This window comes from Rhinopithecus roxellana, chromosome 3 (assembly GCF_007565055.1).
Source record: "Rhinopithecus roxellana isolate Shanxi Qingling chromosome 3, ASM756505v1, whole genome shotgun sequence".
Classification (NCBI taxonomy): domain Eukaryota; kingdom Metazoa; phylum Chordata; class Mammalia; order Primates; family Cercopithecidae; genus Rhinopithecus; species Rhinopithecus roxellana.
The window spans coordinates 1,341,861-1,367,648 of NC_044551.1; the positions used below are offsets into that span (position 1 = coordinate 1,341,861).

A 25,788-nucleotide genomic window follows, 5' to 3' on the forward strand; every position below is an offset into this window, starting at 1 on the left:
CGGGTTTACGCCATTCTCCTGCCTCAGCCTCCCGAGTAGCTGGGACTACAGGCGCCCGCCACATCGCCCAGCTAGTTTTTTGTATTTTTTAGTAGAGACGGGGTTTCACCGCGTTAGCCAGGATGGTCTCGATCTCCTGACCTCGTGATCTGCCCGTCTCGGCCACCCAAAGTGCTGGGATTACAGGCTTGAGCCACCGCGCCCAGCCACCTTTTTTTTTTTTTTTTTTAACCTCATTTATACTGAAAGACCATGGATCTTACTCTATTAGAATCAGCATATATCCCGGTTTACCTGGAGCAGTCCCAGTTTACAGACTTTTGTCCATAATTATGGATACTGGCATAATTATTAATAATGCTCCTTTCATTCTCAAAAATGTCACCTTGGACAACACACTATATGGTTTAGTTCTAACTCCAAAATTGCCCTTCAAATATATTCCTGACTTTCTATGCCCATTTTCACAGGTCTGCTTCAGGTCCCAGTTCTCTCTGGAGCACTGTAGTTCTTCCCAATTCATCTTCAGACTTGCAGTACATCTTCATCAAGGCTTTCAGAGCTGTCTTTCTAATGCACATTATCTATACCTGTGATAGCCCAGCTCAGAAACTTCTGGTGGTTCTCTATAAGCTCAGTGAATAAAGTGTACCTTCTTTGAAAGCCTAACATATTTGTTTGTTTTTGTTTTTGAGGCAGGGTCTCCCTCTGTCATCTAGGCTGGAGTGCAATGGTGTGATCTCGGCTCACTGCAACCTCCACCTCCTGGGTTCAAACGATTCTCCTGCCTCAGCCTACTGAGTAGCTGGGATTACAGAAGTGTGCCACCATGCCGGGCTAATTTTTGTGTTTTTAGTAGTGACAGGGTTTTGCCATGTTGGCCAGGCTGGTTTCGAACTCTTGACCTCAGGTGATCCACTCGCCTCGGCCTCCCAAAGTGCTGGGATTACAAGCATGAGCCACCATGCCCAGCCTAGACCCTTATATTTACCTTATTCATCAATTATCCTTAGTAACATTCCTCCTAGCTTTGTGCCTTTGCTCATGTCAGTGCTTTAGTTGAAATCTGTACTGATACAATAGCCATGAGACACACTTCACTATTTTACATTTAAATTAAAATTAAATGAAACAATTCAGTTCTTTAGTTGCACTAGCCATACTTCAATGGGCACACTGGCTAATGGCTATTATACCGGGCAGTGTAAATAAAAAACATTTCCATCACTGCAGAAAGTTCTACTTCTCAGCTTTGGTGTAGAAAAGGGATCAGCAAACCTTTCCTTTAGGCATCGTGGGCCATATGGTCTCTGTTCCAACCATTCAACTCTGCCGTTCCAATGCAAACATAACTAAAAATATATAAGCTTAATAATATATAAAAATATATGTATGCTTAATAAACAATAATTTAAAATATATAAGCTTAATGAGCATGGATGTCTTACAATAAAATTTTATTTACAAAAACAGGTGGCAGGTCAGATTTGGCCTACAGGCCATAGTCGGTGGACCTTTACACTAGAAAGTCTTCTGTCTCAGCTCCACTTGTTGGGTTTCTATTTACCTTTGATGCCCAGGCCCAAATGCCAAATCTCTCCATTCCCTCAATTAGAATCTAACACTCTTTCCTCAGTATCCACAGCATTCTGCACTTTCCATTATTGTACTATTGCAATCCACCTTACGGTGCTCTTAAACTGTGTACGTATCTCTCTTTATCCCTAGGCAGTCAATCCTTTGAGGGCTAAGATGATGTTTTGTTGTTCATATGTTTGAGCAAACAGTCAAGCGTAAACTTCTACTGTTCTGCTTATGAAAAGCAAACAACACTCCATAATAATTCTGGGAGGCTAAATTTAAAATACATTGTTACCCTTCTAAAAAGGGCACTACATCAAAATATGGCTCAGTGAGAAAACCAGTTTTCTAAACTCATTTTTTAATTACTAGATTTAAATATTTCCTTATATCTATCTTTAACATTACAAATTTTTCACCAAAACAAACATTTACAAACCTAATTACCTAAATTTAAAATTATTTGCGTAATAGGATAAGCACAGCTACAGAATTCTCTACTTGACTACAATAATTTGACAGTTAAAATGGCGAAGTTTTGAATTAACTAAATGGTTGACTCAGGAACAGCTGGCAGAACTGTTAGGGCAGAAATCTAATTTTATTATAAAAGTTAGAGTCTTGCTTTAAGATTCAAAGACAGGATAAAGTTGAGACTCAAGTGTTCTGTTGATTCAGCTGGCAACTAAATTCCTGAAGGAACTGACTGTACTATTTATGGTTATCACTAATTTACAAATTACATCCAACAGCCCAGTAAAATGAATCAATAAAGTAAAACTGAGGGTATTTTAAAACTGACTAGAGCCTGTTCACGTCAACTGCCCAGTCTGCGAATCCTCTGCTCTGAGACCGTCCAGACTGCCTCAACCCCAGCTTTCTCTCTTTTGAAAACACTAAGAATAATGTCACTGCATCAGTTTTTACTAGAGCCAATCAACTGTCATGCCTGAAACAGGGATCGTACTCAGATTGCCCTCAGTCTCAATAATCACGAAGTGCACATCTATAAGAAGGAACACCAGTGGGTGAAAGCTCATGAACTCAAGGAGCACAGTGGACACATCACAGGTACTGACTGGGCTGCCAAGAGCGACTGTGTGGTCACTTGTGGCGCAGACCACAATGCCTATGTCTGGAGTCAGCAAGATGGTGTCTGGAAGCCAACCCTGATAATCCTAAGAATTAATCACACAGCTACTTTTGTGAAGTGGTCCCCTCCAGAGAACAAATTTGCTGTGGGAAGTGAAGCACAACTCATTTCTGTTTGTTACTTTGAGTCTGAAAATGACTGGTGGGTGAGCAAGCACATTAAAAAGCTGATTTGCTCCACAGTCCTCAGCTTGGATTGGCATCCCAACAAAGTTTTGCTGGCAGCAGGATCATGTGACTTCAAACACAGTGTGTTTTCTTCCCACATTAAAGAAGTGGATGAAAAGCCAGCCAGCATGACCTGGGACAGTAAGATGCCTTTTGGGCAGCTGATGTCAGAGTTTGGTGGCAGTGGCACTGGTGGCTGGGTCCACGGGGTCAGCTTCTCTGCCTGTGGGAGCCACCTGGCCTGGGCCAGCCACGACAGCACCATGTCTGTTGCTCATGCCTCAAAAAGTATGCAGGTCTCAATCTGAAGACGGAGTTCCAGCTGCTCCTGAGTGTGTCATTCGTCTCAGAGAACAGTGTCGTGGCTGCTGGCTATGACTGCTGACCAATGCTCTTTAACTACGATGACTGTGGCTGCCTGACCTTTGTCTCCAAGTTAGAGATTCCAAAACAGAGCATCCAACGCAACATGTCTGCCATGGAATGCTTCTGCAATATGGACAACAGGGCCATGACTGAGGGCTGCAACATGGCTTTGGAGATGCTGCACCAGAACAGCATCGCTCAAGTCTCTATTTATGAGGTAGACAAGAAAGATTGTCACAAATATTGCACTACTGGCATCGATGGAGCCATGACAATATGGGATTTCAAGGCCCTCTGGATAATATGAAGCTGAGTGAGCCTCCACCATCCAGCATGACAGACAAACTGTGGCTGACCGCAGCTGCGCCGTGGCACCATGGCAAGGAAGCCAGCCCCAAGGAAACACAAAAACACATAGCACGCCAATACCGTGTGGTTTTGTTTGAATATAAAATTGGTGAAACAGTTGGTATTTTAAAAGCAATGGTTTTTTGTTTTTGTTTTTTTGCAATTTCATTCCATTCTTGACCAAAGCTTCTCTTTAAGTAGTTTATTATGGAAAACTGTCACACTAACTTAAAAGACAGCATGAGGGAGATATGTAAACTGTCCACTAGAAAATTAAAGAACTGAATGTGGGGGGAAAAAAACTGACTAAATCTCAGCATTACTTAAAACCATACCATCAAATTGAGCATTGGTGATAATGACTAATTAGGGATAATATAACCACTAGATATTCTCCTAGATTTTCACACATGAAGTGAGTTTATGCCAGTCTCTTATTAGCAACTTCTCCCAATAGCATTGCCAAGGTAACACTTAGCATTGATAAACAACTAATAATCTTGTACAAGAATTTAAATATGGATAATTCAAATATAAACTCCTAAACCAAAGTCATCTGCTACACAAACAATGTAATAAATAGCCTCTACCTCAAATGTTAAATACTAATATGAAAGTACAAATAAACAAAAAATGAGAGTAAAATAAACAACTATTTACTTGTTTAATGAAGCTGTAGGTGAAGTCTGGGAGGTCTTTTCATCTTCGCCTTGAGAACTGCTAAATTCAGAATCCTGAAACCGCTTACCAATCTTTGGCCGCTTTAAATTACTACTTCGAGTACGAGTGGAAACTGATGTTTTATCATGACCTGAGGAGAAAAACAGTAAAACTGCACTTAGTTGATTATATATTAAAAGGACTATCTAGTTAAAATACACAGAAATGCAAGAACTACACTGGTTTACACATATTCTCCACATTACACAGATTCACCCTCCTCTCACATTAGGCTAAGAAAATTATTTAGATTATTATATAATCTAAATTATATAATAATTTTGTCAAGTTATATGAACTGTGTAATTAATTTCTCACATTTCCATGTTACCTTGGGTTTTGCAAAGTGTTTTTGTATTTTACTTGCATTCTCTCCCAATAATCTTGAAAAACAATGTAGACATTACCATCCCTATTTTATAGCTAAGGAAATAAGGAAGAGAGAGGTACAATAGCTTACTCAGTGTTCAGATAGCAAAATCAGTGGCAGTGGTGGCGTGAGAATCTAGATCTAGATTTTAGAGCTGGTTAAGTATTCACTTACTCAGGGTTGACACACAACATGCATGCATATACACACACACTGCCCTAATTTGAAGTGTCTCAAATACTTACTGATGCATCAGTTGAATTTCTTACCTTCAGAAGTGCTTGCAAAGGCATCTTTTAGAGAATCAATCTAAAAAAGAGATAGATTCAAAACCAAAGTTTTAGACTATTTTTTCTCCCTATGGATCTATTTATAGTTTCAAAGAAAAACTTGTAAAATGTTTTTCAAATAGCACTTTTTGTTAAGAACATTTACTTTAAAAATAAAAAGATTATAGTTCAGCTTCAGTTTAAAAGACTGAGAACATATGCAAGTCATCTAATATGTCACAGTGTGTACACTAGTGTCTCCTAGTTCTGTCCTCAGCCACCCTCTCTGCTCAGTCCACATGCTCTCCCTTCGCTATGCTTACTTCAGTATCTGCTTATTGATGAATTCAAATATGCGACTTAAGCCTCCAAACTTTATTCCTGATTTCCAAAGCTCTATTTCCAATGAAATATCTCCCAGTGGATGTCCCATCCAAATCATTTCCAAAATGAACTTTATCTTTCCCCAACATTATTCCCTATCTTGCTTAATGACAATTCAGTCAGTCATTCTAGCCAGAAAACAGTGAGTCAGTAATGACCTCTTCCTAACCCACATTTAATCAATCACAAAGCCTTTCAATTTTAACTGAAGAATCTCTCAAAACTGCCCTGTCCTTTGTATTACCATTGCTTTAGTTTATGCCTTTACTCTCTTGAACTTCAACTATTCCAACAGCCTCCTCACTCATATCCCTTGCTCTAATCACATCCAGTCTACACCCCTCCACCCTGATGACAAAGTGATACTTTCAAATCACAAACTATACCATGTTTTTGCTGAAAAAAAATAAGAAAAAACTTTTAATGGCCAACCACTGCTTAGAATACAAACTCTCAACCTATTCAATACCAAATACCTCTTTCATATCAAACATGCCATTTCCTTTACACTTCTGCAACTTTTTTCACATGCTATCCTCTGTAATGTCCTAACAAAATTCCCACCCACCCTTTAAAAGTCATCCTCTCCTATGTACCTCCAATTACTTGCTATAATAAGGCAATTATTATGCTATAGTATATTATATATTTCCAACAGTGACCATCTAGTTCTCCCATGTCTAAGAACCATATCTTTGTATGTCCAATGCCTGCCATAGTAACTACTTCATTCATCCATTACATGCTTACTAAAACTCCACAATATAGTGGGCACACAGCCTTCAATTTATAGAACAAAAGCAAGGGAGCAATTGTGATAAATGGTATGACAAAAATCTTGCTTCAAGAAACTTGTAGTTCAACAAGGTTAAAATGTAGATTAAGATGAATAAATAAAAGGTGCAAAAAGTATAAGAGAAATATATGTAATGTTTTATGTATAAAAATAGGAAAAAGCACATAACAATACCATCATCGCCTAAAGAATAAATCATCTAGTTGAAATAAACTAAACTATTTGTGGTTACTAACAAAAAGAGATATAACATAAATAGTTTAAAACGATAAACATTTTCCTTCAACTATTTAAAACATTAAAGTAATATGAAGAATATGAATTTCTAAAATCTTAAATAGGTTAAGATTCTAAAATCTAACTGATGCTGTCAACTGTATGATATAGTACCACTGTAATATATTCTCACTCAAATGACACATCTAAAATTATTTGGCTTAGTATTAAAGTAAATCATTGCTCTCATTACATTTATAGGAAGAGGAGATTTTCTACTTTCCTTGATTTTACAACTGGCCAGTACTAAATGAATCTGTGTATATCTGAGGAATTTGGACTGCAATAGAACAAGAGCTTATTCTCAAGTTTGAATTTCCAAAAGTAGGAAAAAAATTCCCAAAAATCTAACTCCTTATATATATAGTTATTCTTTAAAATGTTAACAAATTTTCCACTCATAGTCAACTCTCATGTTAATTAAGACAGAAAATAAGCACAAATAATTCCCTAAAGTAGTTGTTTCTAAAATATGCCTATGCATTTACATAGACATATTCAACACTCACCAAAAATAAACTTAGATACACAGGTACAAAAATATGACTGCAATAAATGACATCCCCCAAAACCCTAGACTGCTAGAGTCCCATCAACGGGCCTGTATTTTAAGCAGTATCAAGTACCACAAAACATCACTTCTAGAAAAGGACCTGGTAAGTCCTGTGGAGTTTGGTAATGGGATCTGTCCTTCTACTTTCAGGACAGCTAATATTTGCAAAGTGCATTACATTCTACAAAGACCTAGCATATACAGCCTCAAACTTTACATAACAACTTCATAGTCTTTCACCTACTAATTCCACTTCTGGAAATTTGTATGTTAAGAGAAGTAATTACATATGCACAAGGATTCATATATAAATGTGTTTGCTCCTGGGTCATTTAAAAATGTTAAAAATTTAAGGATCCTATGTTAAGGAAACAAATAATGATAGTTACATAAAACAGATAATAGAATAGTGTGCTGCTATTTAACAATCAGTTTTAATGATTTAATGCCACAGAAAATGCTTCCAATATTACATTAATGGAGAATAGCAGTTAAGTAATCCAAGAGAATAAAAACAAAAATACAATATGTACAGATATATGCTTTATAATATGCAATATTAAATATATATGCAAAAATGTTAACAGTGGCTATATCTGAATAGTGGGATTATAGATTTTTATTTTCTTCTATATTATTTTATGTTTGTCCTAAATTATCTTTAATTAGCTCATAATACTTTTAATATCATTAAAATTATTTTTCAAAGAAAATTAAAATTATTTTTCAAAGTCTTTAGTAATATTAACAGAAGATGCCAGGAAAACTAACACAGTAGAAATTACATAGCTTTGTTGAATGAACTATGACATTTAAAACTCAAATATAAACTGAATCTATTTTTTAAAAACACAAAAATTATTTACAACAATAAACATACGACAGTGTACCTACAGTTAGCTGCATCTCACTAGACTGATTGTCTTCAGTTCTTGCTTCATATTCTGGAACATATGCAGGACCATATTCTCCAGACATAGGTCTTTTAGGTTCATTTTGAGAAACTGCTGTGTATAGAGGAATTTAAAAAACTGTAACCCAATCAGTATTTGGTTTTAAGTGTAACATTGTACTGATTTTCCTAACAGCTCTGAAGAGCAGCCTGGACAGAAAGGGTCACAAAAATCTAGGTGTGAGATGTTCTCTTCACCAATACCTTATAATGCAACATTGCCGTTATATACAATGTTAAATACTTGTTTTAAGTACTTAGTAGCTTTGGGGAGAAGTGCATGAGATTAGGGGGTACTCTGGACCCCCTGGTGACTATTCTATGCCATTTCAGTAATCTATGTTTATTTCTTACCCACCAATTCCTACTGGGCTGTTCTAGGTCTTCTTGTTACTAGGGACTCAAAAGTTAATACATCACAAATATTCAAACTTTAGACAAGAGAGTCTGTTACCAGAACAATCACATTATTATAATACACCACTACTCTGGACTCTAAGACACAATCATTACTAGCCACTGCTTTTTAAACTGGACTTACATGCCAGCAAGGACAAGTTACCAAAAATAAATACATAAACTGAACTCAAACTGAAAACACTCTTACCTGGAATTTTAAGTGCTTCTCTTTGTAATGCTCTGGTGACTGGTATTCGCTGGTACCAGTGTCCAACACCTTCAACTTCCCAAAGGAGTTCATGGTCTCCTGGGTACTTCTCAAAGTATTGCTTGCAAGCTGAAAAACACATTTAGAATTTTCTAGACATCCCAAATATCCACTGTTTTGAAAAACAGAAGATGAAAAGTAAGCTTCCCAACTCACTTCATGGAGCTAGCATAACCTTGATACCAAAACACCACCAACACAACACAAGTATACAGTAGTTTCATTTATAAATAAAAATTCTAAATAAAAATCCCAAATAAAAGTTTTAACATGGGCCGGGCGCGGTGGCTCAAGCCTGTAATCCCAGCACTTTGGGAGGCCGAGACGGGTGGATCACGAGGTCAGGAGATCGAGACCATCCTGGCTAATACGGTGAAACCCCATCTCTACTAAAAAAATACAAAAAAACTAGCCGGGCGAGGTGGTGGGCGCCTGTAGTCCCAGTTACTCGGGAGGCTGAGGCAGGAGAATGGCATAAACTCGGGAGGCGGAGCTTGCAGTGAGCTGAGATCCGGCCACTGCACTCTGGCCTGGGCGACAGAGTGAGACTCAGTCTCAACAAAAATCCTTTAAAAATGTGCTTCCCTTTTTTTTTTGGAGATGGAGTCTTGCTGTGTTGCCCAGGCCGGAGTGCAGTGGCGCAATCTGGGCTCAGTGCAACCTCCGCCTCCTGGGTTCAAGCAATTCTCCTGCCTCGGCCTCCCGAGTAGCTGGGATTACAGGTGCCCACCACCATGCCTGGCTAATTTTTGTAAAAAATGTGCTTTGCTTTTAAAGAAAAAAATGATTAAATGTTATTGAGGGACACAGAAGAACTGAATAAAAAGACTGTCAGACTCAATAGTATAAAAATACCAGTTCTCACCAAATTGATCTATAAATTCCATGCAATTCCAAACAAATCCCAACACAACTTATTTTTTAATGAAACTTGACAAAACTTGATCCCAAATTCAAAAATGAAAGAACAAAGGATAAGAAAAGATTCAGTGTGTACAACTAGCATACATCAATTTAAAAACTACAAAAAAAAAAAAAAAAAAAAAAGAAATAACATTCAGGTCAATTCTGAAGAAGAAAAATAAGGACAGAGACTTGTCCAAGTAGATACCAAGTATTTGAAACAAGTACCAAGTATTTGAAACCAAGTATTTAAAACCATAGTAATGGAAACAACCTAGTATTGACATAAGGATATATAAAGGGACTGGGGATGGGAGGGAGAAGGAGAAGAAAGATACCAAAAAACAAACAAAAAACCCACAAATAAGTAACAAAGAAACTCCACTAGGAAAGAACCATACATACACTACAACTTGCCAAATGACAGAAAAGGCATTATATTTCAGCAAAGAATGGATAAACTATTAAAATAATTGTGCTGAAATAAAAATCCATGTAAAAAAGCAATAAAGTCAGATCCTGACCTCACATCAACATAAATTCTAAACAAATTCTAAGACCTAATGTGAAAAACAAAATGTTTAAAAGAAAACATAGGAGAATACCTCTAAGACATTAGGGTCCAGATGGATTCCTTACAAAAGACACAAAAATCACAGTCCATGATGAAAAATTATGATCTATTAAGATTTAAAACCTAATGTATCAGGACTGTACAACAGGACTTTCTGTGATGACAGACATGTCCTACTATCAGCACTGTCCAATACAGTAGCCACTAGCCACATGTGGCTACTGAGGAACTGAACTTAAACTTATATTTAAATTAGTGACTACTGTATTGAACTGTACCATTCTACATGAAAATGATACCAGGAAGACACAGATTAGGAGATATTTAGAGTAAAACAAAGGATTAGTACTCAGAAAATATAAAGAATTTCTGAAATTGAATTCAAAAGACAGTTATCCCAAAGAAAAACTGACAGAGACTATGAACAGGAATTTCACACCTAATGAAATCTGAGTGGTCAATAAACAAAGATAAAGATGATAAACCTCACTAGCTGCCAAGGAAAGGTAAGATATGATTTTTTTTTTTTTTTTTTTTTGGAGGCAGAGTCTTGCTCTGTCGCCCAGACTGGAGTGCAGTGGCCGGATCTCAGCTCACTGCAAGCTCCGCCTCCCGGGTTTACGCCATTCTCCTGCCTCAGCCTCCCGAGTAGCTGGGACTACAGGTGCCCGCCACCTCGCCTGGCTAGTTTTTTTGTATTTTTAGTAGAGACGGGGTTTCACCGTATTAGCCAGGATGGTCTCGATCTCCTGACCTCGTGATCCACCCGTCTCGGCCTCCCAAAGTGCTGGGATTACAGGCTTGAGCCACCGCGCCCGGCCAAGATATGATTTTTACACCTGCGGGATGACAAGCACCAAGAATAAGGGAAATGGAAATGCACACTCTGCTGGTGGGATAATAATTTTGCAACAGTAAAGTAGAAGAGACCTTTATGATCCAATTCTACTTCTAGGTAAAAACCCTAATTCCTTATACAGATGCTCCCTGACTTACACTGGGGTTACATTCTGATAAACCCATCATAAATTGAAAATACCACTAAGTCAAAAATGCATTCACTACACCTAACCTACCAAACATCATAGCTTAGCCTCACTTACGTTAAATGTGTTCTGAACACTTACAGTTCAGAACACAGCCTACAGCCTACAGCCTGGCAAAATCATCTAACACAAAGCCTATTTCACGATAAATTATTGAATATTTCATATACTTTATTGAATACAGTACTCTGTAGAGTATTGGTTGGTTGCCCTTGTGATAACCTGGCTGACTGGGAGTTGTGATTGGCAGCCACTGCCCAGCTTCCTAAGACAGTATCATACCACATATCATTAGCACAGGAAAAGATCAAAATTCAAATGACTGTTTCTACTGAATGAGTATCACTTTTGTACCATCACAAAATCAAAAGCCAAACCATCAGAAGTCGAGGGCCATCTGTACATACGCAAAAAACACTTATAATATTCATTACAGGACTAATTTTAAACTAGGATGACCAGACGTAACCTAAGTGTCAAACAGTAGGGAAATATATGAATAAACTGTAATGTGTATGTAATAAAAATACTATATAGTATTTAAAACAAATGAATTATGGCTACTTAAATCAATATTGATAACTCTTTTAAAAATGCTCAGTAAAAATCTGGGCCAGTAAATGAACAAAATGATGCCACATATAAGAAGTTTAAAAAAACACTAAACAAGACTTGGGCGTGGTGGCTCACGTCTGTAATCCCAGCATTTTGGGAGGCCAAGGTTGGCAGACCACGAGGTTAGGAGTTCAAGACCAGCCTGACCAACATGGTGAAACAGCCATTTCTACTAAAAATACAGAAAATTAGCTGAGTGTGGTGGCTACTCAGGAGGCTGAGGCAGGAGAATCACTTGAACCTAGGAGGAGAAGGTACAGCCACAGTGGAAAACAATTTGGCAGTTCCTCAAAAAGTGAAACACAGAATTACTGTATGACCCACCAATTTCACCCTCAGGTATACATCAAAAGAAACGAAAGCAGAGACTCAAACAGGTGTCTGTACACCAACATTCATTGAAGCATTATTCACAATAGCCAAAAGGTAGAAACAACCTAAGTGTCCATCAATAGATGAATGGCCAGACAAAATACGGTATATTCAAACAAAGGAATACTATCCAGCCATTAAAAGTAATGGAATTTTGATACTGTATATGCTACAACATGATGGACCTCAAAAACATTATGTTTAGTGAAGTAAGCCAGACACAGAAAAACAAATATTGTATATAATTCCATTTAGATGAGGTAGCTAGCATAGGCAAATTCATAGGGACAGAAAGCAGAAAAGAGGTTACCTACCAGAAGATGGGGATAGGGGAAAAGGGGAGTTAATTGTTTAACGGGAGAAAGTTGATGTTGCGGATGATTGAAAAGTTTTGGATATAGACAGTGGTGATGGGTACAAAACACAGTGCATAAGAGCCACTGAACTGTTCACCTACAAATAAGGTATTATATATAATTTTTTACAATAAAAAGTGGTTTAAAAAACAAGAAAGCACACTAAATAATATTTTATTATGTTTACAGACATAAATAGGAAACAATAAGCAGGAAAATAAACACTAACTTCAGGAGTGCAATTATCTCTGGGGAGGAAAGGAGAAAGGAGAATGGTCTTAGGGAAGAGTTCAAAGAGAACATCAATTGCTTCTTTTATTACAATCAATAAACACTGTATTTTGTTCTCTCTTAAACTAAAACAAATACAGCAAAATCTTCACATTTGTTCAATCTAGACTTGGTACGGAAATTAGGACACTAGACTATCATTTTTTCCCTATATATTTGAAAATATTTCTCATACGTTCTTGGTTTAGTTTCCAAAACTAAAAGGAAGGAAGAAGCTGGAGAAAACCAAGGCCACAAAACAAAACAAAAAGGCATGGCTAATAAACCAACTGTTGAGATAAAATAGAACACTGATAAATACTTCCAAAAGGAAAGAAAAAAGGAGAAAGAACAAATGGGACAAATGAAGAATAAACAGTAGGATGGGAGATTTAAACATTTAAATATCAAAACTTACTTGCAAAAAATGCACATGGACTAAAGAAAACATTAAGAAAATGAAAAGGACATGGGAAACAACTAACAATACACACATATAACAACTCATATCCAGGATACATTAAGAACTCATAACTTGGCTGGGCACGGTGGTTCACGCCTATAATACCAGCACTTTGGGAGGCCGATCCGGGTAGATCACGGGGTCAGGAGATAGAGACCATCCTGGCTAACACGGTGAAACCCCATCTCTACTAAAAAATACAAAAATTTAGCCGAGTGTGGTGGCAGGCGCCTGTAGTCCCAGCTACCCAGGAGGCTGAGACAGGAGAATGGCATGAACTCGGGAGGCGGAGCTTGCAGTGAGTCAAGATCGTGCCATTGCACTCCAGGGCGACAGAGCGAGACTCCATCGCAAATAAGAAAAAAAAAAAAAAAACTCATAACTCAATAAGAAGACAAGCAATTCAATACAACATAAGCAAAAGATGTGAACACACACCTCACTTGTTCTACTCTTTTTTAGGGTAGATGATTATCCAATAATTACATGAAGAGATACTCAAAAATCTTTAGTCTTCAGAAAAATGCAAATTGAAACCACATAATGAGTGAGATACCATTATCCACTTACTACTAGGAATGACTAAAACTAAAGAGATTGACAAAATCAAGTGTTGGTGAGTATGTAGAGCAACCAGAACTTCCACATACTTATACTAACGGCAATGCAAAATGACATAACTACTTTAGAAAATGTTTGCAACTTCTCAAAGTTAAACACAATCATAAAACCCAGTAATGACACTCTTAGGTATTCGCTCCAAACAAATGAAAACAAATGTCCATCATACAAAGACATTTTCATGCAGCTTTATTCGTAATAGCCAAGAACGGAAAAAAACCAAATGTCTATCAACAGGCAAATAAATTGTGGTATAATCAAAGTGAGCAATACGCAGCAAAATAATAAAAAATTAAAAAAGGAATGAAGTACTGAGACATGCAACATCAACGAGCCTCAAAAATAAGATGCCAGATACAGAAGTTTAGATACCGCATATTTCCATTTTTCATGAAACTCTAGAAAAATCTAAGTGGTACTGACAGAAAGCGTTATCAGTGCTTGCCTGGAGTGAGAGTTTGGAAGGGAAGGAAGCTGGAGGACTGGTGCACAAAGGGAACTTTTGGAAACAAAGTTATTATCTATCTAGATTGTGTCTACAGTAGCTAGGGTCCATGTTTGTCAGAAGTCATCAAAAATGTACCCTTAAAAATTGGTACATGTTATTGTATATAAATTATAACTTAATAGATATTTGCCTTTTTTTCTTTTTGAAACAGGATCTGAATCTTTTCCTGAGTCTGGAGTGCAGTGGCTCACTGCAGCCTTGAACTCCTGTACTCAAGTGATCCTCCTGCCTCAGTCTCCTGAGTAACTGGGACTACAGGCGCACACCACTAGGCCTGGTTGTTTTTTTTTTTTGTCTTGAGACAGAGTCTCACTCAGTCACCCAGGTTGGAGTGCAGTGGCACAATCTCGGCTCACCACAAATTCTGCCTCCCAGGCTCAAGCAAAATCTGGTGACTCAGCCTTCTGAGTAGCCGGGATTACAGACATGTGCCACCATGCCCAGCTAATTTTCGCATTTTTAATGGAGATGGAATTTCGTCATGTGGGCCAGGCTGGTCTTAAACTCCTGGCCTCAAATATCTGCCTGCCTCAGCCTCCCAAAGTGCTAAGACTTTATGGGAAGACAGAAATTAGCTGATAATCATCTGTAAATCATTTGGTATTCAATTGATTTATCATTAACATCACAGAAGAGAGTAAGTACTAAGGGATTCTGCCTGCAGTTGATGTCTCCACATCTCTCCTCAAATTCAGTAAAGCACTAATTAGGGGGTAATGCATTTTAGGATTATCCAAGGGCACACAATGCCCATCCCACTCTCATGTATGGATTTAGACAGAAAATATGATTCAAGATGGGCATCCAATTCAGTACTTGGTTCCTGTTTTCTGGATTGCTTTTGATATTAAAGAAGGTGCGGAAAATTTGGAATAAAAATATATTCAGTGGAAATAAATGTCCACTGTTAGACTGAAATCAATAGTAAATAATACTTTAAAAGAGTTTCTAGATTAATTACTATCCAGCATTAAATCTTACCTCATTGAGTAGTTGTATACCTTTACACAAATGCAAAACCAAACCCACTAATGGTTTTAAATCACCACCAAGTGATATGTCCATAAAATGGAATATGGCATTGAAAATAAATGGAACTATATGAATCTATATGGATGAATCTCACAAATATAAAGATGAGTAAAGAAAGCAAACTGCAGAATTCATACAGTACATATTTATAGTTTTTAAATATATAAAGTAACCTGATATACTGTTTGAGAATACACACATATGTATTACAAGTCTAAGAAATGTATGAGAAAAATAAAGCCAAGCTAGGTACAGCACTCATCCCAGGGAAGGGAAATGAGTCTAATTGGGTAGAAGTACACAGAATGCTTAGACCATATTGGCAACAAGCCATTTCTCATGGATAGTACATGCTGACATAGTACATGAGTATTTGATATCTTATTTTTATATCTCTTTAGTTTTTTGAGATAAGCTCTCAATTTGTCACCCAGACTGGAGTGCAGTGGTACAATCTCGGCTCCCTGCAGCTTCGACCTCCTGGGCTCAAGCAATTCTCCAGCCCCTCAAGTCACCAGGACTGCAGTCCCTCAAGTCACCAGGACTACAGGCACAAGCCACCACACCCAGCTAATTTTTTATAGCGATGGGGTTTTACACCAGGTTGTCCAGGCTGGTCTCGAATTCCTAAGCTCAACGAACCACCCACCTCGGGCTCCTAAAGTGCTAGGATTACAGGCATGAGCCACCATGCCCAGCCAATGCCTTACTCTTTAAACTTTTTTTTTTCAATTGAGGTGAGGTCTCACTATGTTGCCCAGACTGGTCTCAAACTCCTGGACTGAAGCAATCCTCCCACCTCATCTTTTGGAGTAACTGAGATAACAGGCATACACCACCATTCCCAGTTTCTTTATTCCTTTTTGTATGTCTGAAATTTATTTTTGTTAATTTTAAAGCTACCATAAACAAATAACACCACCCCCCCCACCCCGCCGACCAAAATGGTCAAAGGATCTGAACAGATTTCTCCAAAGAAGATACACAAATGACCATTAAGCACATGAAAAGATGTTCAACATCAAAGCAAAGCAAAACTATAAGATGTCCCTGCACATCCACTAGGATGCCTGTAATAACATATACAGATAATAACAAATGTTGGTGAGGATGTGGAGGGCTATAACACACAGATAACAACAAACACTGATGAGGACGAAGATGTGGAGAAACGGTAACCCTCATATAACATTGCTTATGGGAATGTAAAATGGAGCAATCACTTTAGAACAAGCTGTGGTACAGCCATACAATGGAATATTATTCAGTCATAAAAAGAAATTAAATAATAATTTATGCTACAACATGAATGAACCTTAAAAACATGCTAAGTGAAAGCAGCCAGACACAAAAAGTCACACGCTGTATGATTACATTTATATGAAAAATGTCCAGAATAAGTAAATCCACAGAGACAGAAAACAGATTAGTGGTTGCTACAGGATGAAGGGGAAATGGACAGTGACTGCTAATTGGTACAGGGTTTCTTTTTGGGGTGATAAGAATGTTCTGGAACTGCTGGCTATAATTGAACAACTATGAATATACTAAAAACTACTGAATTGTACACTTTTAACAGGACAAATATTATGGTATTTTTTGTTTTGGTTTGGTTTTTTTTTTTTTTTTAGATGGAGTCCTGCTCTGTTACCCAGGCTGAAATGCAGTGGCACGATCTCGGCTCACTGCAATCTCTGCCTCCTGGATTCAAGCGATTCTCCTGCCTCAGCCTCCCAAGTAGCTGGGATGACAGGCACACGCCCCATGCCTGGCTAATTGTTTATTTTTAGTAAAGACAGAGTTTCATCATGTTGGCCAGGCTAGTCTCAAACTCCTGACCTCAGGTGATCCACCTGCCTCAGCCTCCCAAAGTGCTGAGATTACAAGTGTTAGCCACTGTGTCCAGCAATTTTATGGTATACGAATTACATTTAAAGTTTTTTAAGACTACCAAAACCCCAGAGAACAAATACATAAGGGCATATTTGCAAAATTAAGTTCTAGAGAGCCAAAGGTTCCAAATTTATGTGATACTGATACATACACATTTACAGTATTCTGGAGAAACAAGTCAGAAGTGACACAAAGACAAGATTACCATTTTTTAACTTAGTCCATTTACCTGTGTACATGAGAGAAGACAGCGGATACCGCAAGCCAAGTGCATCTTCTGTAAAGGAATCAACAAAGTCCTCCAGCATGTGAAGCCCAAAATCTTTACCTCTGCATTTCTTTCTTAGAAACATTGTATCAAGAACTGGCAGTTGGTAACTTTGGGTAAGAAAAGAGGCACATATGCTTCCTGCAGTAATAAGAACAGAAACCCAATAATTTTTCACATTAAAAATATATATATACATTTAGTGACATGAGTTAACAGTCTTTCTAAAAATGTTTAATTTTTTTCCCATATCAAACAATGTTAAATAATAAATGTTATAATATAAAGTGTTTTTCAGCTACTATTAGACATTATAATGTATACATGTAATAATGAAAGGAGTGATGTATTTTATGTTTGCTAGTAGTATCATCAAACATAGGACAAACAGCTCAGTACCATATTCTAAAATACATACTTCATTATATGTATTATATATACCATCACTGTCTATAGACTTAAGCAACTTTAAAACTCATCAACTATTGAAATTTCAAATTTGAAGAGTATTTCAAGCCTATCATTCCAACCTTAGTACCTGGATATCCTTTTTTTTTTCTTTGAGGATGTCTCTGATCTGCATTTTATTTCATTTTTTTAAACATTCATATTTTCCCTCTACATTGTTCCTAATGAGTACCAATTCATTTTTATCTACTTGATGATAGTAAAGAAGTGAATTAGTTCTCCAATTTTTTAAGGACTGTAGATAGGGACGAATTGGAAACATTTGTCTTAGACATGGATATAATTTCCTGTAGATACAATGCTAAATACATTTTGTATGTTTAAAGTTAAACAGGAGAAATAATTTGTAGTGTCTATATATCTCTCTCCTTATTATACAGCCATGCTGATGTGTCTTTTAAGAACCCTGCTCTATATCTGGGTTTTGACCATTCCAATACATGTATTAACTCCTTTAATATATCAAGGTAGTTTACAAGTTGAGGGAACGTGGTGGTGTGTCATACTTCCTGTTAATATTAGAATTCATAGTTATCAGTCATTATTCTATCATTTTTGCCTCAAATAAAATAATCTATTATTCTCAGATTATTCATACGATTTTGGATAACTCCAATAATGTAGTTCAAGCAAGAAACAAAATGTCAAATAAACACCTCACAAATTGTCTTACCAATCATATCATTTAATGAGTCGATCAATATAACAACTTTTCTTCAGTTCAACCAAGTGATCTGAATTATTTATGACTGAATTGGATTACTTACATAACCTTCTGGAACAATCTCCGAGACTACCAACTAATTTAAATTCAGAATAGGTAATGCATATGGTAATATACTTACATCTTTTTATTTTCTCTTTTTTTTTTTTTTTTTTTTTTTTTTTTTTTGAGATGAAATTTCACTCTTGTTGCCCAGGCTGGAGTGCCATGGTGCGATTTTTGTCTCACTGCAACCTCCACCTCCTGAATTCAAGCAATTCTCCTGCCTCAGCCTCCCAAGCACCTGGGATTACAGGCTCCCGCCACTACACCCAGCTAATTTTTGTATTTTTAGTAGAGACAGGTTTCACCATGTTGACTAGGCTGGTCTTGAACTCCTGACCTCAGGTGATCAGCCCCGCCTTGGCCTCCCAAAGTGCTAGCATGAGCCACTGTACCCAGCCAATATACTTAGATTTTAACTGCTGACAGTTAGGCTATCTAGTTAGCCTATCTAGTTACTGTCTAGTTAGAAATCTAGACAGTAAGGGTCTAGATTTCTTGTACGAATCTAACAAGTAATCTTGTCAGAGGTGTTTGAACCAGCACAACTCCATCTTAAATATGAGCTGGGTAAAATGTGGCTGAGACCTACTGGGTTGCATTCCCAGACAGTTAAGGCATTCAAAGTCAAAGGATGAGACAGGAGGTTGGCACAAGATGCAGGTCATATACACCTTGCTGATAAAACAGGTTGCAGTAAAGAAGCTGGCTAAAATCCACCAAAACCAAGATGGCAATGAGAATGACCTCTGGTCATCCTCACTGCTACACTCCCATTAGCACCATGACAGTTTACAAATGCCATGGCAACATCAGGAAGTTACCCAATATGGTCTGAAAAGGGGAGGCATGACTAATCCACCCCTTGTTTAGCATATCATCAAGAAATAATCATAAAAATGGGCAACCAGCAGCCCTTGGGGCTGCTCTGTTTGTAAAGTAGCCATTCTTTTATTCCTTTACTTTCCTAATAAACTTGCTTTCACTTTACTCTATGGACTCCCCCTGAATTCTTTCTTGTGCAAGACCCAAAAACCCTCTCTTGGACCCCTTTCTGGTAACAGTCTCATCAACAAGCTAACGCAACCATTATGTTTTTAATACCTTGAAATTGAGGGGTTTTCATAGTAACAACAGTAGTCATCACAAAATTAAGAGACATTACTTTATAAGTAGTAGTAGTCAAGTTTGAAGTACAAAGCAAAAATGAATGAGAAGAGAAAGCACTGTCTAGTTCTAGTTCTCAACACAAAGTCTGAGGATCTACGGTTGTTCATTACTCTGCATGTTTCAGGCTCCTTACAAAAGAATACTACTTATATGCAGAAAGTTTCTCATAAATTGATTTTTTTTTTTCTATTTTCACAGAAACATTCCTTCTAGTAGAGAAAAGGGAAATTCCAGCATCTCAGACTAGTGTTAAAATGGCCAGTTTATGGAACAAGCAATGCGTTCACAAAGTTTAAATGTCTTCTACTATTTACTTGCCATGTACATGTTCCTTTCAGAAAATCAGAAAATTATGCGGTTCTCTTCCTTCTCCTACACTGTGCATATTAATACTTCTGCTCTCCAGGGTCTGACTCATACAAATGCAATCAAATAAAGAGCAGAAAAACTTTCCATATTATCAGGGACTTTTAAGATCCACCAAAAGCTGTGGATTTACCTAGTAAAGCAAAAACTATAACCTGTTGTCTTAGGTAAAGTTTTCATTAAATTTACTAGCTCAGATTACATTTAATTTAGCATTGCACATGTTAGATTGCTTATATTCCTCAAAATTCCATATTTAGCCTTCTCTTTTCTATGTGCTCTGAGTATTGTTATTCACCCCCAACCCTTCTGCCATTTATCCAAATGCTGATGACTAATGCCTATCTTTAACCTCTGTAAAGCATGAGACTTCAAAATCAAAAATGAAACAGCTTATCTGAATGTAAATAAAACAAAAGCTACTTGATCATCTCAATAGCTGCAGAAAAAGCATTTGACAAAACCCAACCTTTCATGATAAAAAATACTCAACTTCCTCAAATACAGGGCATCTACAAAAAAAAAACACAGTTAGCATGATAATGGTGAACCACCAGGTATTTCCTCCTACGATCAGGAAAAAGACAAGGATATTTACTCTCACCACCTGCATTTTGACATTGTACTAGAGGATCTAGTCAGAATAATTAGGCAAGAAAAAGAAAGAAAGGGCATTCAATATCAGGAAGCTAAATGCAAAACAGTCTTTATCTGCAGGTAACATGATCTTATATATAGAAAATTCTAAGGAATCCACTTTAAAAAAAAAAAGAAACCATTAAAACTAATAAGTTCAGCAAGGTTGCAGGATACAAGATCAATATATAAAAATAATTTGTATTTCTATACATTAGCAATGAACAATCCAAAAAATGGAATTAAGAAAACAATTCATAATAGCATCAAAAAATAAATTTAACAAAAGACATGCAAAACTTGTAAAATAGAGATTACAAACACTGTTAAAAGAAATTAGAGAACACCTAAAATAAATGGAAAGACATCTCATGTTCATGGATCTAAAAACTTAATATTGCTAAGATGTCAATGTTTCCCAAAACAACCTACAGACTCAAAATCCTACCGAACTGTTTTGCAAAAATTGTCAAATTCATCCCAAACACATATGAAAATAAGGAGCCCAAATAGCCAAACTAATCTTGACAAAGAACTAGGTGGAGTAGGTTTTGGGGCTGTCTATGCAAAATCTGATTATAAATGGTTTATTGGGCCAGGCACAGTGGCTCACGCCTGTAATCCCAGCACTCTGGGAGGCTGAGGCGAGTGGATCCCCTGATATCAGGAGTTTGAGACCACCCTGACAAGCATGGTGAAACCCCACCTCTACTAAAAAATACAAAAATTAGCTGGGTGTGGTGGCAAGTGCCTGTAATCCCAGCTACTTGGGAGGCTAAGGCAGCAGAATTACTTGAACCCAGGAGGCGGAGGTTCCTTGAATCGCATACAAATTTTAACTGCAAATGGATTCTAAACCTAAATATAATATCTAAAACTACTAAAATTCTTAGAAGAAAACACAGGTGCAAGCCTTTGTCACCTTGGGTTAGGCAGAGCCTTCTTAGATATAAAACCAAAAGCACAAGTGACAAAAGAAAAAGCAGATACATTAGACCTCATCAAAATTAAGAACTTCTGGGCTTCCAAGAACACCATCAAGAAAGTAAGACAACTCACAGAATGGGAGAAAACATTTCCAAAGTATATATCTAACAAGGGTCTTGTATCTAACATGTATAAAGGGCTCTTACAACTCAAAAAGAAAAAGACAACCCAGACTGAAACTAGATTAGCGGTTTCAAGGGACTGTGGGGGTTAAGTGAAACGGGAAGTGACTGCCAGTTAGTACAGGACTTCTTTCTGAGGTGATGAAAATGTTCAGGAATTAGATAGTGGTGATAGCTGTGTAAATATATGAATATACTAAAAGTGACTGAATTCCACACTCTAAAAAAGTTAATTATATGGTCTATGAATTATAACTGGATGAATCTCAAATTGTGCTGAAAGAACCCAGACCCCACCCCCGCCACCCAACTGCCAGAAAAAGTATATATTGTATGTCCTTATTTATATAAAATCCTAGAAAAAGCAAGCTCATCTACACTAACAGGCAGCAAAGTGTTTCCTCGGGAACAAACGGGAGGGAGGAAGAGATTACAAAAGGGCATAGATACTTAAGATTACAGATATGTTTATTATCTTGATTGTGGTGATGGTTTCACAGTTATATATATGTATGTCAAAGCACAATTTTAAACTTTAAATATGGGCAGGTTTCTGTATGTCAGTTATACCACAATAAAGCTGGGGAAAATGTTTTTAAAACAACCCAATTAAAAATGGCAAACGATGGCTAGGCACAGTGGCCCACACCTGTGATCTCAACACTTTGGGAGGCCAAGACAGGTGGATCACCTATGGTCAGGAGTTCAAGACCAGCCTGGCCAACATGGCAAAAACCCATCTCTACTAAAAATACAATAATTAGCTGGGCGTGGTGGTGCACACCTATAACCCCAGCTACTCAAGAGGCTGAGGCAGGAGAATCACTTGAACCTAGGAGGCACAGGTTGCAGTGAGCTGAGATTACATCACTGCACTCCAGCCTGGGTGACAGAGCAAGACTAGTCTCAAAGTAAAAAAAGGCAAATCATTTGAAATATTTCTATTCAAAGAAGATATACAAATGGCCAATAAGTATGCGAAAAGCTGCTCAACATTCTTAGCCGCTAGGAAAACGCAAATCAAAATTACAATGGCACTTCACACCTGCTAGGTAAACTATAATCAACATGACAAACAGCAAGTGCTGGCTAAGATGTGGAGAAACTGCAAACTCATACATTGCTAGTGGGAATGTAACAAGGTACAGTCGCTATGAAAGAATAGTTTGGCAGTTTCTCAAAAGGGGAAACAGAGTTAGTTACCATATGACCCAGCAATTCCACAACTACATACACACTCTAGGAGGTGTGAAGACATGTCCAAACAACAACTTGTATACAAATGTTCATATCAGCATTATTCAAAATAGCAACAAGACAAAAAACAGAAACAACCCCAAACTGTTATTCATCAACTGATGAAAAACAAAATTGGTGTATCTATACAAGGTAATATTTGGTCATAAAAAGGAATAAAGTGCTGATACACGCTACAATATGAATAAAACTTAAAAACGTTATGCTAAGCAAAAGACGCCAGACACAAAAATTCACATATTACACGATTCCATTTATGTAAAATAGATTAGTGGTTGTTGAGGGTTGGGGTCTAGAAGTGGGGAGGAAATGGGGAAAGACTGTTAATGAGTAGAGTTTCTTTAGTGGAGGGATGAAAATTATCTAAAACTAGCTGTGGTAACAGTTGTATAATTCTGTGAATGTATTTTTAAAAACTGAAATGTATTTTTTTTTTTTTTTTTTGAGGCAGAGTCTCACTCTGTTGCCCAGGCAGGAGTGCACTGGTGCCATCTTGGCTCAATGCAAACTCCCTCTCCTGGGTTCAAGCAGTTCTCATGCCTCAGCCTCCCTAATATCTGTGATTACAGGTGTGCGTCACCACACCCAGCTAATTTTTTGTATTTTTAGTAGAGGTGGGGTTTCACCATGTTTGTCAGGGTAGTCTCAAACTCCTGACCTCAGGGGATCCACCCGCCTCCGCTTCCCAGAGTGCTGGGATTACAGGCGTGAGCCACTGTGCCTGGCCCAATAAACCATTTATAATCAGATTTTGCATAGACAGCCCCAACACCTACTCCATCTAATTTACCAATTTTTTAGTAAATCTCACCCCCACTCACCCACTCTAGGAACTAATCTTTGACTCTTCCTTCCACGTACAATCCATCAGAAATCCTGCAGCAATAACTTCATAACTAATCTCAAACATGATCACTTCTTACTACCTTTCCCCCATCTCCCTTGTCTAAGCTACCATCACCTCTCAAGGGCTTCTACAATAGCCTCTTAGCTAGCCGAACTCTCAACCCTGCCATCTCTCCAGCACCCAGAACCCCTGCACCCAGTTTCCCACAGAGCAGCCAGAGTTGCCTTTTTAAAAGACAAACCAGATGTTACTCATATACCCAAAACCCTTCAAGTTTCCCATCACCTCCAGAATAAAATTCAAATTATTTCTTTGGCCTAAAAAACCTTTCAGGATACAGTCCCTGCCTCTCTCCTAACCCATATCAATCACTATACTCTGGCCACACTGCTCTTACTATTTCTGAAATATCCCAAACTTGTTTCTGCCTCAGGGCTTCTGCATTTTCAGTTCTTTGCCTGAAAACTTCTCCTGATCTCATTATTCCACCATTTCATTCAGAGAGACTTCCCCTAACCTATTTAAAAGAGTAGTTGCCATCCCACACATTCCATTCTTTTAATTTACTTCAGTTGTCTTCACAGCATCTGACAGCATATCTTCTACTTGTCCATTCATTGCTATGTCTTCTTCTAAAATACAAGTTCTAAGAGGACAGAGCTTACAAAATATCTGTGACTATCTCTCAATTTCTTCTTCTTGCTCTTTCTCACACTTCCCCCACCTCCCTTTCCCTATCTATATGGCACTTATGATCAACTTTTTAATAACTGAATAAATTTCAGTGACACCATTCAGGGTCTATGTATTGAATTCAAGAACAGATATTCTGCCACAACTGAGTAGCTGCTGCTTCTCATAGAATCACCGTTCATTCTTTGTACACCCAGGAATATGCCTTCTCTCCTCTTCCCTTAAAAGTTAACACCTCACGAAGCCATCAGTGTGTGACTGTCTCCGTTGAAGACATACATAAAGTGAATTTCAGACAACGGGATTATCCTCAGATGAGCGACCTTGTCATACACCACTAGGTATTCTCATTACAGTCTTCATGCTCCGTACATTAGTTAAGGCAAAGCTAGCTGCCGTAAGAAACCAAACCTGGAATGTTTAACATAATAAAAGTTCCACGTTCCTGGGAAGTGGATGGTTTCCTCCTCACAATCACGCAGGAACTAAAAACCAACCCAAAACATACTGGCTTAGAACTAAAATTTATTTCCTGTTTATCACAACTCTCATATGGCATCAGCTAGGGCACTGGGATGGCAGAAGACCCAACAGCCTCACTCTCACAGTGGGACAGTCTGTGCTGGCTGCGGCTTGAGGAAGAGTTGGACTTGCCAGCCAGAACCTCAGTTCTCTTCAACGGAGCTGCTGAGGTCTCCTCACCTCAGAGTGGTCTCCAGGTCGTTGTATTTCTTACATGGTGACTAGCTTCTAAGAGTGCCAAAGTGGAACCTGTCAGCCTTCTTAAGGCTGAGCCCAATGTTATACATTCTCCTGGTTAAAGCAAGTTATAGGGCCAGCCCAGATTCAAACAGGCTATAAAGGATGTAAATACTGGGAAGTGTGGTTCATTCACTAGGGCCACCAAGTTCCTTTTAACCTGTGGCTTCCTCATCCCTTACATCTTCAAATTC

The 25,788-nt window shown here is 37.8% G+C and overlaps 1 protein-coding gene and 1 pseudogene across 1 annotated transcript in view; one reads left to right on the forward strand and one right to left on the reverse strand.

Annotated features, from left to right (window-relative positions):
• Positions 1-25,788, reverse strand: part of FAM169A (family with sequence similarity 169 member A) — an 85,463-nt gene that overhangs the window by 13,451 nt on the left and 46,224 nt on the right. Inside the window, exons 6-10 of the mRNA XM_030927259.1 lie at positions 17,485-17,664; positions 8,543-8,671; positions 7,878-7,990; positions 4,975-5,014; positions 4,276-4,426 (exon numbers count right to left, since the gene is read on the reverse strand). Coding sequence (XP_030783119.1) covers positions 4,276-4,426; positions 4,975-5,014; positions 7,878-7,990; positions 8,543-8,671; positions 17,485-17,664 — 613 coding nt within the window. The remainder of the gene's footprint in view (positions 1-4,275; positions 4,427-4,974; positions 5,015-7,877; positions 7,991-8,542; positions 8,672-17,484; positions 17,665-25,788) is intronic.
• Positions 2,527-3,574, forward strand: LOC104662472 (annotated as a pseudogene).